General features: G+C 42.9%; 2 protein-coding genes across 2 annotated transcripts in view; both read left to right on the forward strand.

Moving 5' to 3' along the window:
- Positions 1–2: 2 nt before the first annotated feature.
- COIL (coilin) lies at positions 3–7,952 on the forward strand (the record flags this gene model as incomplete). Its single annotated transcript, XM_006017405.3, has 7 exons — positions 3–43; positions 2,777–3,968; positions 4,327–4,413; positions 5,348–5,395; positions 5,992–6,067; positions 7,050–7,138; positions 7,735–7,952. Coding segments are annotated over 7 exons (1,623 nt in total), but the record flags the coding sequence as incomplete, so codon positions are not given.
- A 2,857-nt stretch (positions 7,953–10,809) lies between these two features.
- Positions 10,810–15,210, forward strand: part of TRIM25 (tripartite motif containing 25) — a 25,360-nt gene continuing 20,959 nt past the window's right edge. The window contains exons 1-2 of the mRNA XM_025196241.1: positions 10,810–10,824; positions 14,046–14,146. Of these exons, the coding sequence (XP_025052026.1) occupies positions 10,810–10,824; positions 14,046–14,146 (116 nt within the window). The remainder of the gene's footprint in view (positions 10,825–14,045; positions 14,147–15,210) is intronic.

Genomic DNA, 15,210 nt, shown 5'->3' on the forward strand with positions numbered 1-15,210 from the left:
CCACCGAGGGCGCCCGCCTCGTGCGCGACAACGACTGCCTGCGGTGCGCGCCCCGGCCGCCCACTGGGGGAGGGGGGCGGTGTCCCCGGGCAGCTAGGGGGGCACCTACTGCTTCGTGGGATGGATTGGGGGGGTGGTATTTTGTGATATTGGGGGGCGGGAGTATTTTGTGGTGGCATTAGGGGAAGGTGGGTACCGTTTCATGGTGAACTTAAGCCCCCCCCATCTTTCGGCACAGGGTGTTAGAGAGCAGATGCCGAAAAGGAGGGTAAACTAGGCGTGATCAGGGTTATAACGCCTGCCCCCGGTCTTGCAGCCTCCAGCATTTAAGGTCAAGGAAGTTCGGGTTCGGAGGCTGTGCCCCTCGATAGCGACTGCACCTGTTCTCCAGAAATATTTCGTGGGTTTCATAGATATTAAGGCTGGAAGGGACCTTGGGAGACCATCGGGCCCAGCCGCCTGCCCCAGGGGCAGGAGGTCAGTTGGGGTCAAAGGATCCTAGCAGGATAAACGTCCAAATGTCTCTTGAAGGCGTTCAAGGCAGGTGCTTGCAGCACCTCCGGCGGCAGGCTGCTCCAGGCCTCAGGGCTCGGACAGTAAAGAACTTCTTCCTTATGTCCAGCCTGAAACGGTCGTGGAGGGGTTTGTGACCATTCGACCTCGTCATCCCTTGGGGCGCTCTGGTGAGCAGGCGTGCCCCCACATCCTGATGCACACCCCTTATATACTTATAGGTGGCCACCAGGTCCCCCCTGAGCCTGCGCTTGTCCAGGCTGAAGAGCCCTATACCTCTCAGCCTCTCATCATGAGGCCTGTTCTCCTGACCTCTGATCATGCGCGTGGCTCTCCTCTGCGCTCTCTCAAGCTTCTCCACGTCCTTCCTGAATTGTGGAGCCCAGAATTGGATGCAGTACTCCAGCTGCGGCCTCACCAAGGCCACGTACAGCAGGAGGATGACATCCTGAGATTTACTTGAGAAGCATCTATGGATGCAAGCCAGCGTTTGGTTTGCTTTACCAGCTGCGACATCACATTGGTGGCTCATGTTCATCTTGGGGTGAATCATGACCCACAAGATTCTTTTGGCTGTGGTGCTAGTGAGCATAGCACTGCCGAGCCTATAAGCCTGCTGAGGGTTTTTTCCACCAAGGTGGAGTACCTTGCATTTGTCAGTAATGAATATGTCCCTCCCTTCTTAAATCTGGCTGTCAGCGTTCACCGGATCTGGTGGCAGTAAGGTCCCCCCTTCGATGACAGGCTGCATGAAAAAGAACCTCCTTTTGTTAGTTTTCAACATACTGCCTACTACTATCATTCATTATTTTTGTCTGGGGAGGCTGGTTTTGAAAGGTGTCTCTTAGGATCCTGGCTCAGGTCTAGAGCAGGAGCGGTCAGCTTGCAGCATGGGTGCCACAAGTAGCACAGGGGTGTAGGTTGTAGCCGTGTTGGTCTAAGGGCATAAGCAGACAAGGTTTTTTGGGTGAATTTGGTATCTTTTATTAGACCAATTCAAATAGTTGGAAAAATTCTTCTTTACAAGCTTCCAGGTATAAACTCCCTTCACCTGCAAATACTTCCTCAGCCTGATGGTGTGTACTCTGTAGGCCTTGTTACACATTCAAATTAATTGATATCGGCAATCCTTCAGTTCAGGAATGATCTGCACTATGGTTCATTGATGGGTCTTGAAGTGGCTTGAGTCCAGTCCTTGAGCCACAGATCTGTCTGCAAAATTGCAGGTCTTTTTACAGGGGAGAGCCTTTCTATAGACTGCAGGCTGGGATTCCTCTCCTTTTCCTTTTTCCATGCCCTCTTCTTTGCTTGGAGGGCAAGATGCTTTAAATTAAGACATTCAAATTAAAGCTGGATAGAAACCAGCTATAGGGTTGTTGCACACTCTCAAACACTAATTTTATAACTGGTTGGCTCTTTTTATAGCGGGATAGTCATTTTTATTGTGTGACAAGTACATGTGGTTGGTCTAAATTTATTGCACAATTAACCACTTAATTGTGTGATAAGTACTTTGCACTTATGGCCAGTCTTACTTTGTACGTGTGGCTGGTCTAAATGTGTTGCGTGATTCACTAGATAATTGCAGAATATATGTAACGTGTAGCAGGGGCCAGTTTGTGGTACATGGCAGATCAGGAAGGGGACAGGCAACACAGCAGCAGCTGGATAGCGTAGGGAATAGAAAGCAGAGCATGCAGGGGAGGAGAATTAGGGTGGCACACCTGCCAAAAGGGTTGAACCCTGCTGGCCTCAAGTTTTGGAGAAAGGCCTGGAAAAAAAAAAACCCAACCAGGAAAGCCTCAAGCATCTCATCTAGGCAGGAATGATTACAGGAAGTCTGGGAGTACAGGACAAGGAGCTCAGCTGACCCAGGCAGAGGGTGCAGCCTGTAGCCCCTGCCAGCTTCCGCTTGAGCTCCCTTCTTCTTGATATCTATGCTGTGGTACACAGATCTCTTTTGACAGGGAGATGCTGCAGCATCAGCTGTATCGTCCCACCAGAGAGGCTGTTTCACTGCAGGTTTTGATTCCTGGTACCATGTGGTGGTTTTTTAGGTGCAACTCTCAACTGAGGTGAAAGACTTCCTTTAGTTAATGCATGAGTATCATTGCAATGAGGGGGTCATTACACATATGGTCAGTCTGAAAAAGGTATAGAAGTTTGTATGTGGTCATTATACTGAATCCTGGATTCTCTTTGGTATAGAAGTTTGTATGTGGTCATTATACTGAATCCTGGGTTCTCTTTGTCCTCTTGACAGAGTTAAATTGGAAGAGGTAACTGCAGAGGGTTATAATGAGGTCAGTAATGGCTTCGTTTATTCATCAAGGAAAGTCAGAAAGAGGCACAGGCAAAAGCTGGAGGAGGAGGGAGAGGAGGAATCAACAAGTGAAGATGACAGGCCCACAAGGAAAAAGACGACTAAACGGAGCTCTGAACATGCTGCTTGTAAGGATGAGAATACGGAAGATGTTGGGAATTATCCAAAGAAGTCCAAGAACCGAAAGAAAAAGAAAGAGTTGAACAGAAGAGATGGAAGAGCAGAATGCAAGGACAGCACTACCGATCAATCTAAAACTCATAAAAAGTCAGAAAGGAAGAAGGAGCTGGAGACTAAGAAGAATGCAAAGCAGAAGACAACAAAGGCCGCTGCAACAAAGTCTGATTTAGGACGGCTGAACCACAGCATCCCTCTGTGTCAGAGTAAAAACAGCACAGTAAAAAATGCCATGCAGTCCAGCAAAGAGAGGGAGGGGACTTCTGATTCTGACTCCTCTAGCTTGTCGTCTGACACGGACAGTGAAACTGATGCAAAGCAGGATAAATTCTCACCCAAGTCCACAGTGGCAACGCAATACAAAGACAGATCCCAAGTTGCTGCAAGTTCTGCTGCAAAAACTGTTGCTACTAGCAAAGTTACTGCCAAGTCTAAAGAGGAAAACTCCCCTAAGATTGCAGTTAGTAAAAAAGCTAAATCCCCGTCCTCCAGTTCAGAATCTGACTCCAGTACAGAGGAGGAGCAAAGCAATAACTCAAAGAAGAAGTTACCACCTAATAATAATTTAACCACCGTAGAAAATGATGTTGCAGAGACCCCCAAAGCAAAGACCTCTCTTGCAGAATCTAAGAGTTCAGATTCAGATACCTTTGTCATTAAAAAGCCCAATGCAATGGTTGGATTAAATAATTCTTTCGGAAAAAATGGTGCTAATTGGTCACAGATTAGCATTCAGGGACCAGCCACAAGCCCCGGTAGTTTTGGGAGGGGGCGAGGAAGAGGAGAGGATAACTACTTCTGGCGAGGGTCTCGTGGCCGTGGCTGTCGTGGAGGGTTCAGGGGCCGAGGCCGTGGGAGAGGAGAAAACAGTAGTTTCTTCTATAACTACAGCAATGAAAGTCAGAAACAACAGCAGCTAAATGAAGTGGTGACGAACACTTCAGCCATTATTCAGGTGAGTTTTTTGTCCGTGTTGCATATTTAAGTTCGTATCATGTGTTTCTTGAATGATTTAAAAAAAATATTAGTAACTGGAGGGCCAAGAAGACTCGGGTGTGGGATAACTGTGAACATCTGGTTCGTTCAGTGAAGTGTGGCTGATCTGCATTCTAAATAAGTATTAGAACAATATTATTTTGCAAACTTAAGCAGAGAGCTTGCACCACACATCTTGGTTCAGATGCTGGTGCGAATGCAGTAGGAATGGAAAGAAATTGGGGTGAGGGGGTGAAATTGTATCTACAGCATTGATACTGCCTGATGCTTTTGTTACTGCAGTGATTAAATCTTTGGGTTTAACATCTGTTTCACAGAATCCAGTGGAGGTTCCAAAGAGGGACTATAGTGTATTACCTCTATTAGCTGCCCCACCACAAATAGGGGAGAAAATTGCCTTCAAGGTAAGGAAGTCTTAAAACACATAATGTTACTTTTGTGCCTCAAAACTCTTTCAATTATGCCAATATAATACAGTTTTGTAGAGAAAAAGATACCGGTAGCTTAGGCTGACACCCAAAATCTTGCTTTCAAGAGTTGTATCATTTTGGGACTTTTATTCTAGAAACAGAAACGCACGTTGACTTTCTCCCTGCTATACAGATAACCTTGAGATACGTAATTTGTAAGTCTGAAAAGGATTCAGTTATCATCTTGTTTTGTTTTTTTAGAAAGTCTTTGAGCTAGTGCATCATGGTTTATTTTAATTTAATGGAATTACAGCACAAGTAAAAAAAAAAATGCCACACTCTTCATTGGGAATTCAATTTCAATGGGAAACATCAATGGGAAGTCTTAGCTTAATTAGCCTAACATCGTTTTTCCCTATAGCGTTTGAGTCAGACCTCTAATAATCAAGTTGACTTGTCTGATCTTTTCCAGGATCTCTCTCTGTGCTGGAAAAAACAGTGTTAAGACATAAGCAAGGACTCCCAAAAGAAATGCCTCTTTTTCCACCCACTCTCAGAGTCAGTGTCAGGCTAGATGCTGCAGACAATGAAAATCCTCTTACCTTTCTTTCTTGCCTGCTGTTGCTCATTCTCATGTTGTTGCCATACTTCCTGCAACAATGATGTTACTCCACTTCAAAATCAAAGTGGAGTAGTAGGGAGTTGCTGATGAGAAAGCTGAAGTCCTCCCCAGGGATCTCTCGGAGGCCTGAGCTGAATGCAGATACCTTGCTGCAGTCAATCATGGAAGACTACCTGGGACCAGAGGGCAGGATCTGGAAGCAGGACGTAGATATTTTATATAGTTCACTCCAATAGTCAGGTCTAGGTCCGGCAGGAGTCAGGAGTGATAGATGCTACTTTTGATTTATAATTTTTCTTTTAACAGTGTTTGGAATTAACTGAAAATTACACACCAGAAGTATCTGACTACAAGGTATTGTTGACTTCTTTTTTTTAATCCACGTATAGTCCTGTATTGGGTAAAACAATCTTGGGTGAATTGTAAATACAAATTTTAAATTTCTGAGCACTTTATCTTTTCCACTAGCTTCCCTGTCTGCATGCAGCTTACTTCCAATGTATTAATAAAACTTAAAATGTAAAAAGCCAGTCAAAATGTCAAATAGCTCCCTTTTAGGAATACCAGGCATCAGGAAGAATTTCAGGCTTCTAGGTAGAAAAAATGTATAAGCTGAAAGACAAAACAGACATGTCGTGAAGTTGTTGAGACAACTTTGTGGAACTGGAAAAAAACCCCACCTTTTGCAGCAGTTTCAAATACTTTGATTTATAGCTAACTGCTGATAAAACTTCTGGGACTGTCACAATAAGAATTTCATGGGTGGTCTGTAGTACTAACTGCAGTTTGCCTTAAGTTAATTGTTAAATATTTTTCCGTGCTTTTTCATCAGTCAGAGGAATTTATCAAATTGGAAATATTTGCTGTAATTGTCTTTAAGCCTGTGAAGATACTTGTGCCAGGTAAAAGCACAGCAGATTTTACCCTTTTCTTGTCTCTCTCTTTTGAAGGAAGGAAAAATAGTCAGTTGGAATGCTGAAAGCAGACAGATAGAGATTGAGATTCTTTCATCTTCATCAAACAAGTGTATGTATCTCAACCCTTGAGTATGTAAAATGTCTAAAATAGGCTTACCACAACAGTAAAACTAAGCATGACAAATATTTAAACATTTCTGGGCACTTTCCTTTCTCAGCATTACTTCTAATATTCTTAGGTTGCCCACACCTTAATGTTACGTACAGAAAATTTGTGGCATTTGTGGGTTGTCTTTAGGTTGATTGTCTGCATTGCCAAGTAGATTTGGATGCTTGACAGATGTGGCCTAAATGCAAAGACCACGGAGTTGTGCAATCCAGTGAGAGAGCGTAAATTTGTGTCCTATTGGAACTGCTCTGCTGTGGTGTCTGAAAGATTTGAAGGGTTATGTGGAATAGAAATGGGCTTGTGAGTAGAGGGAATGTTAGACCCCAATCCTGTCCTTATTGAAGGTAGCAGCAGTTTTGCCACCGACTTTCATTAGGTGCAGAGCTGAATCCTGGTATGGTATCAGATCATGCAGACCCCTGAAATTTTGGATGCCTGTATGGTTATTGCCATTTTAACCAGCAGTTGCAAGTTACCACACCTGCAGCCTTGAGTTCAACACACTCTCTCTTTCTACTTAAAATAGAAAGTTAATAGTTTTATTAGCAAATCTCGACTCCCTTGATGGATTTTATGGTATGGCCTTAGCTAACAGAACTGGGTGACTGATCTCTGATTGTTAATTGCACTATTGGTGTAAACATGCTTAACACTGTAACTGAACTGTGACAAATCTGTCTCACCTCAAATAATTATAGTGTGTCAAAGTTCAGAGTAAGGTGGCAGTGCATGACATTAGCATAAATAGAGTAGCATATGGGACTACTGACATGCTTAATTTAAACTATAGAGGATTAAATTAATGTTGAGTTTTTTTGTAACATGTAAAGCGGATTTAATATGGGAACTTGACCAGCTGCAGAATGTTTGTGGAAAACAGTATAAATGACTTTTTCCCCCCCTCCACCCTATCTTGCTCAAGCGGTTAAAGAGCCAGGAAAGTTTGATCTGGTGTACCAGTCTGCAGATGGAGCTGAAACAATAGAGTATGCCGTTTCTCAGGAAACAAAGGTGTGTGGATGTTCTTCAAATTGCTTAGCACTGTTCTCTGCACAAGTGAAGTCTTACTACTTTTATGGCACTGTTTGCAGCAGCTGAGAAACAAACTTGTTTACGTGAGCTTTCTGTCTGCAATACGGCTTGATTAAAACAAGGGAAACTACAAATACACTGCTAACTAAAAATCAGTAGTTATGCTTGTAATAGTCAGAATAACATCAACCATTAAAATCACATTTGATAGCTACACCGGCAGAAAGTGTATATACTCAGAACATGCTCAGCAGTAAACGTTTTAAAAGGCTCAATATTCTTAGTATAATAGAATATAATGTCTAGCACATTTCAGTTGTCACAAGTTTATCTACTCGCCTGATATTCACCTCTCCCCATACATGTTGACCCTGGGCTGATGGTGGAACTCCATGGGTGATCGCAGAGCGGAGCTGAGATAAACCATGCAGCTCTCTGTACTGTAGCTCATGTTCTGCAGTGCTCTTGTACTAATCAGCTATGCACTCACATTTCCTTTGTACAAGTCTAGACAAAATTTAGAGAAGAAATTACCAATACCTTTGTGCACACAATCTTGTACATGTCTCTTTTAGGTCACAGAAAGCTGGGATGCACTGATTGAGCCAAGACTGATTGTTGAGTCATCTTCTACTGAACCGAGCACAGAAAAGGAAAAAAATTAAGATGTGAACTCACTTTCCCTAGGTGTATATAACAAGAGGACTGTTTTGTGAAGTACTGCGTTGGTTCTGAAGACAGCTGAATTCACTGTTGGTTTTCTTTTTTTAATAAAGGATTTTAAAAACTGAAACTGTTTAAAATGAAGATCTTCAAATATAGTTTGCATAGGGAATTTTGAGGTATTTAAATATGGGAATGTACTTGTACACCTCTGTCTTTAAATACAATTTTAACAGTACAGCAGCTTTTCTATTACCAAGAGTCACATTTTTTAGGAACTGCTGGCTTAAAGACATGAAGTATAGTCTTCCTGTAGTGGAACTAGTGCTTAAGTAGAGCTACAGCATTTCTAACAATAATCCAAAAGTAACTTGCCCTAAGGAGGATTAAAAAGAACACAGATCTGCAGAATTCATTGCACAGTCAGTTTCCAAAAAAATTCAGTTCTCAGTGTGTTCTTTGTCTCCACTGCTGCAAGGCTTGATATCAGTGCTATTACTTTGTACTTCTATAGCTCTTTTCATCTGAACATGTCCAAAACATTCATCCATGTTAAGTCTCTGCAGTTCTGAGTGATAGGCAAGTGCCTTTGTCTTCCTGCAGATGGTGAAGATGAGGACCTTGGGGCAGAGCAAGGAATAGAACCCAGGAGTCTAGTAATTGCTCCCAGGCAATATTGCCTTCAATAGGTGTTAATTTGTATGTGCTTTAAAAGCGGTCCTCTTGCCTCTTCTGTCAATCAGCTTTGTGCTCAGAGCACTCTTTTCAATTTAAGATGTGACTTCACCAAGAACCTTCTTGGTAACACTGGTTACTGTCACCTTGTTCATGACTGCAGAATAACAGTTATTGTACCAAGAATGCATTTGTACTACAAATTTAAGTGTTAAAGTCATTCAGTAGCTTTGTGATGCCCAGATAACATTTAAAAATGGAACATTAAAAATGCTTGGATCAAAAGGAGGATTTTTAAGACAGATCTTGACTAATTTTATTTGGCCATTAGATGGCAGTGTTACAGAATGGTTTATAATTTTTTCCCTTAAACTTAACATTTTATAGTCCACGTAAACCATCAACTAGCACAGATTAAATTAGTATGAAACTGTTTTTAGTTGGACCATATCAGTTAAGCTAATGCAAGGTTTATAAGGGATTAAGTTATGGCTTTGTTTCAAACTACGCTTACATGTGTATATTGAATACCTTGGATTATATGAGCAGTGTTTTAAAAATGTTCTTCTACAGCTGCAGTTTGCTTGTATCTTGTTTTCTAAATTTGATCAATAGAAGTGAAAGTAATCCAATTTTATAAAATTCTGCTACATGGAATTAGTATAATTTTAACTAATAAATAAAATCTACCGTTATTCCTTGATACAAGCTTTGCTTGACTTTGCAAATGTTCTGCATCTAAATGCAAACATTACATACGATTCCCTGAGCCTTGAGGAAGACCACTTGACTCCTGAACATTGTCTGACAGCTCTCCCAACTACACAGTTGCCCCAATAAAGATCACAAAGAATCTTTGCCTCTTATAACTCCCTTTAATTCTGTGGCGCTCAACCTTTTTAGACTCAGGGCATCCCCATCGCTTTTCTGAATTTGGTGGCACTCCGTTTCAAAGAAGGAACACATTTATTATAGTGCAGTTCTATTGCAAGGAACTTGGAAAGACTACCACAGGTCAGAATAATGTTTTTGACACTAAGGATTCCCATTTCAAATGTCTGGGTTTACCTTGTGAATTGTGTGTAGGTGTTCGTACAGCCAACAGCATGAATATTACACAGTACCCCACAGCACCCTTAAAAGGGACCTCTGAGCACTGCCAGGTGCTGAGACACCCTGGTTAAGACTCCCTGTTCTAATTGCAAAGTGAAAAAAGTTAAATACAGACTTACAGCCAGAATTGGTAGCAATGCTTACAGTTAAGGGCATCTGATGCCTTTGTTTCAGAGCTCCTATTTTCAGTTATTTACTGCTACGCCGAACTTATCCTTCTGGCTGACATTGCCTGCGCTAGCTTTCTGCTTCACTCTGAAATTAAAGACAAGATTCAGTAAAAATATCACATTTCCAAGAAAGTATTTTGGGGAAGACCTATTTATCCACATAAAAGATTTACTAACGCTTCCTTTGAGAAAGGCAAGCACCTTTGGGCTGTGGAACAGGAACTTTAAATTTGCTGGGGTGGTGTGGGATGGAGTGCATCTTTTTTTCCATCCCTCAGAAAAGCCACCCCAATTGGGCTGACTCATCTGTGGTGGCAGGTACCAGAAATAAGAGCAGCAACATTGACACTGGCATGCTGCCTTCGCTCCTGTTGTCCCCGAGGCTGCGTGGGAGGGGGGATAGGAGCCAGCATTTCTGGACTGCAGAAACAGGCTGCACAAGAGATGGATTGAGGGACAGCAGTGAGGGCAAAACCACGTTCCAGCTGCACAGTATTGTGAAGAAAAAATTAGTAACACCTGGGAAGCACTTGTGTGTGCAATAGAAATACCTATAATTGTGTATTCAAGGTTTGGATGGTGCACACGGGGGTCATGGGGCCTCATTCATTGATGAGGATAAAAGAAATGTGAAACAGCGACCTGGTCAGTAAGTGTTGTTGATCTGGCCCGTGCAATGAATGAGGCAAAGGACCAGGGAAGAAAATGTGTTCCTCCTCAAGAGTGCCTCGCCAGATCAGGATAGGGACTTCCTTTGTGAGGTTACTAGTAGCATCGCTTGGTGGGGTTTGGCAAGATTACTTTACCTCATTTCAGTAGCTGTAGGCCAAGAAAACTTGCCTGATAATTTTCATAAGATTTAACGGGTCTGTAAGGATTTTGAGTCATTTAAGATCCTGGGTCAGATCCCAGACATCTTCTAAACAGTGGGAAAAAGTTCCAAAACCAAAATAAAAGGGCAAAGCTGGGGGAAAAAAAAGTGGCAAAGCATGTATTGTACATTCACTCAACCAGGCACAGAGAGCAATAATGTATGTTCTGCAGGTAGGTACTTACAGCTTCCCTTTCGTACCGAGAGACTCAGCTGCATAACTCCGAGCAATGCTTTCGATATGTGAGATCTGAGCGAAAGGTTGGCCTCTAATCTAGGAAGACAAGGACATCCCCAAGGTTTGTTATGAAGAGACAGTAGCTTCTTTGGTAACTGTTTATGAAGAACAAAAACACTTTTCTGATAAATTAAGCTTCAAGTATCTTTAATAAATCAGGAATTTTGGTTCTCTGATATAAAAAAAAAAAACCAACAACAACAACAAATCCCAATTTTCGGTCAATTTTTGGTTATTAAAAAAAAGAGTAACCCAAAATCCATATTTTTGCCGTGATTAAAATGAAACGCCACTTGTATACAAGTGGCGTTTCATTTTAATCAATGGAAAAAATGTGGATTTTGGGTTACTTTTAAAAAAAATGAAATTGGGGTATTTTTGGTCTTTTTTAAAAATCAGAGAAAACCAGGATCCCTGATAATCACTCAGCAGTCCTCTCTAGCTTAGAAGCCAGGCAAACAGTTGGTGTTAAACAGAGCTATACTAATGCCCACGACTGTATATGAATAGTGGCAGACACCACCCATTTCCAAAGGAAAAGGCTACAGCCCACCAGGGGATATGTTGCATTAGCCATGACTGCAGGAAAGACAAACCCAGTGCATGCAGTTAAAAAATGCCTGACATTTTCTGTGCAGAACTGCACGTGATGAGTCAAAGAGCTACTTGTAGCCTGGGAGCTGTGGTCTGAAGCCTTGAGTAGGTTATTTTGGAAGCTGGAATAGTCTTATCTACAAAGCAGATGGACTTGATAATTCAGACAGGCAAGGAGCTAGGTAAAAGAATTAAATCAACCTTTCAGCATCTTCTGAGAATTCCCAGCTATGGACACAAAAGTCAAAAGGTAAAAACTATTTCCAAACCTATTTGACCTGCATTGGTAGATGTCATATAGGCCTGGTAGCATCTTGAACTCTCTCACAAAGATGCCAAACCCATGAAAGGTGGAGTAGCTGGTACCAAGACGCAGCCAGCCCTTTGGAAAAGGCATCTCTCCCACCTATGGGAAAAGAAGAAATAAAAGCTTTATAGATGTTGATCATCTCTTTGTTCCCATCTATCAACCTCAGTTCAGGCCAGTTGGCTCATCTAACATTTCAACTGAAGACCTTTGCAAAGTCCAAGGCAGCTAAAACGACTTGGGAACCATAGAAGTGACACACAGACCTACCCCCATTTCTGCAGTCTGATGCCATCACCAAGATGTCATATTGAATGAAATAGTTTGAATGTTTGTAATAGTTGCCCATTAGCCAGCTTCAGGAAGAAGACAAGATTTATCTTCTTATCTAGGCCATTGTTTTGGTCTACGTGCGGAAGGTCCTGACTTTGCTCAAAGTCTTAACTTTTGAATTTTATCTTTAGAGGCCTTTAACAAAGAGAACCTAAAAATGACCCTTAAGCAAATATCCCGAATTCTGAGAGATCAAACCCTAGGGCCTTTGAAAAAATTGGAAAGAAAAGGTCACTTGCAGTGGTGTGGAAGTTCCCCAAAGTAATTAAAATGATTAACAAAAGAAACTAATTACTAAGCAAAAGAATCTGTTGAGAAAGATCCGAGCCCAAATTTGGGAGTAGTGACAGGTTTGGGTCGGAGGGGCCCAGGACGGCAACTCACTCAATAAAAACCTGTAACCTACTCTTCCAATTTGGAGGTGACTACACTTGCAGAACAACGAAGGAAGAATCGCAAGTGTAGACCGGATCAGATTGATCACCCGAACCACCCTCTCCGTGAACATGAATCTCTTAGTTCACGCTGAAGCTGCAGAGCGCCCGAAAGGGACTGAAGGAAGGGGACTTAGTCCTATCAGTATTGAGGCCAGCCCATTGAACTGTACTACTGAGGCCAACCCATTAAATTGTACTACTGAGGAATGAAACTATATTTAGGTGTTTGGCTTCTCGGAATTCTAGGATTGTAAGTATATTATGAAAAATAATAGTATTGATTCAAATTTAACTTTTAGTTGTAATTGTAGTTGTTTTTGTAATACTAATTCTTATAGCATTGTTTGGGAAGGAAGCGCATTCGGAGCATTGTTTCTGATATATGTAATTATTGTGTTCTTAATGTTTGTGGTGTTTCTTAAAGCTAAGCAGTGTTATATATGTAGCAAAGAGTTTTAAAATAAAATTGTGTTATATGAATTAAGTGTGTAATCATTGTGAAATCGTGCAATCAACTAGATACTCCCCCAGCCAGTGCATCAAACAAACCAGTAAATTGTGTGGGATCTTCTCTACTTCGTAACCCACTAGAGACACAAGACTTAGGCACTGTTGCCAAGATGAAGTTTCCAAAGCATCGCCAAGAGATTAGATTCCAGTTGTCCTGGAAATGATTTTGATGGGATAGTAAGAGAAATTATACATTTGAGTTATACATTTGAGTTGCAGTTTCTCTTGCTAAACACTCAAATGTCTGGACTTTCCATCTTGGAGGAAGTTAAGACCGTTTTGATACGCACTTCCTGGTAAAACAGGTACTTTACAAACACGATTGGACTTGACCACAGCCTGGAAAGAAAAACACTTTACTTTCAGGCAGACTCAGCCCCACACACAGTATTAGTCACTGTTTGCATTTGCAGATAGCAGCTGCTGTGTGTTCTTGAGTTTTCTATCAGGAAGCAAAATGGGAAGTGGGTAAACACCGACCTGAATGGCATGAACCTGCCTTACTGAAGCAGGCAGATGTGGCCAAGCCCAGAGCCCAATCTGGTCAGCCTCCACCTCCCAAAGTTATACCGTGCCTTTGGTTTAGAAACCAGACCGGAAGCTCAGGAGATCAGACCCTCAAAAGACGTTCTATGGTTACAATCACATTGCAAACCTAGCTTCTTAGTGGTGAGACTCCATGACTTCTGCAAGCTGGACACGAAGCACGTGCAAAAAAAGGAAGACAGCTTCACTTTGGGTGTGGAGGAGGTTTCTATTTTTATTGTGATGGAGTCAAGTTTGTTCATCCCTCCCATAAAGAGCTCTTAGGAATGTCTAAGCGATAACCTTCCCCCCTGAGTCAGTGTGAGCCACTCCCAGAGCGATGCTAGAGCACAGCTTGTGGGGAGCTGGGCAGAAATCTGAAGGGGCCTGTAAAGATCTTGCCCACTTGTGTTAGTAAAGCTATCATGCCACTTTTTTCTGCACATGTAGATGTTCTTCTGCTTGGTCGAATTCAAACTAGCAATACAGGAGTCACGCAAGCGCACCACAATCTCACTTAACAAAAGCAAGTTTGGAGCTTTCGTGGCTTTGTAAACAAGCTGATTTTTTAAATTTTTTTTTTTTAAAAGGTCTCATGATCTTTAAGCCAAGTGTATGATTCAGCGGAATCTGACTCACGCTCTCTAAATGCATGGGGCTGGCAAGAATACGGATAAGGCTTTTCATTCCCAGCCCTGGGCTGCTGTACCATGCCCCTTCTCACACTTTTGCCACTCATCCCTACCTCTTGCCCGTGTTACCAGGTTTGGTCAGCGACCTTTCAAACCTTTGAGATCCTTGTAAGATTTGGGAAGTGCAACGATGTCCGACTGTTGTCAAAACGCTGGTGCACAGAAAATGTTATGTTCAAATGGAACGGGGGGAAGTGGTATGCGCTTGGCTATGAGCCATTTGCTCTGACTGTGCTGCTGGTCTAAATTAAGGCCATTTCTCCCCCTGTTTGAAACAGGTTGGCTTGATAAAAGCAGCATTGAAATTCTAGCTAAAGCAGAGCTTTTCACTTGCTCCTCCACCTGCGGCAGCAGACGAGGGTTTGGCTCTTTTGAAGAACGAGCAACATTTCCCTGGCCTGAACAGGGCCCCAGGCCGCCTGCTACCAGATTCCCGAAGGCAGCGATTCCTAAACTCTGACAGATTGCACACCACCGATTAAAATGACACGACCTGGAGTACCACCAGCAAATTTCTGTCCTATAAAGTAATTAAAATAAGCCTGTTAACACATACCCCTGACAGGTCATCTGTGTACCACTGGTGGTACCCGTACCGCAGACTGGGCACTGCTGCCCTAATGCTCGACCTTTGGCTTTGGAGGGCCGGATGGCCGGCTGAGGCGCGTGGCCCTGATCCAGCACCTAGAGCGGGCACAGCAGGGCCCTATCGGGCTGCACAGAGGGAGCCAAGGGGCAACCTGACCTGCAGAGAAAGGGGCACGGCCGGACTCCCACCCAGCCGCGCAGGGAGAAGGGGTCTCTGTGCTGGGAGACGGCGTGTGCTCCCCACCACGTTGGCAACCCTGTCCGGGGGGCACCTCAAAGACCCGCGGGGCTAGGTTGGCCAGCCCGTGCAGAGGGTGAAGACCCGGCGGGACCCG

Source organism: Alligator sinensis, unplaced genomic scaffold (genome assembly GCF_000455745.1).
Source record: "Alligator sinensis unplaced genomic scaffold, ASM45574v1 scaffold282_2, whole genome shotgun sequence".
NCBI lineage: Eukaryota > Metazoa > Chordata > Crocodylia > Alligatoridae > Alligator > Alligator sinensis.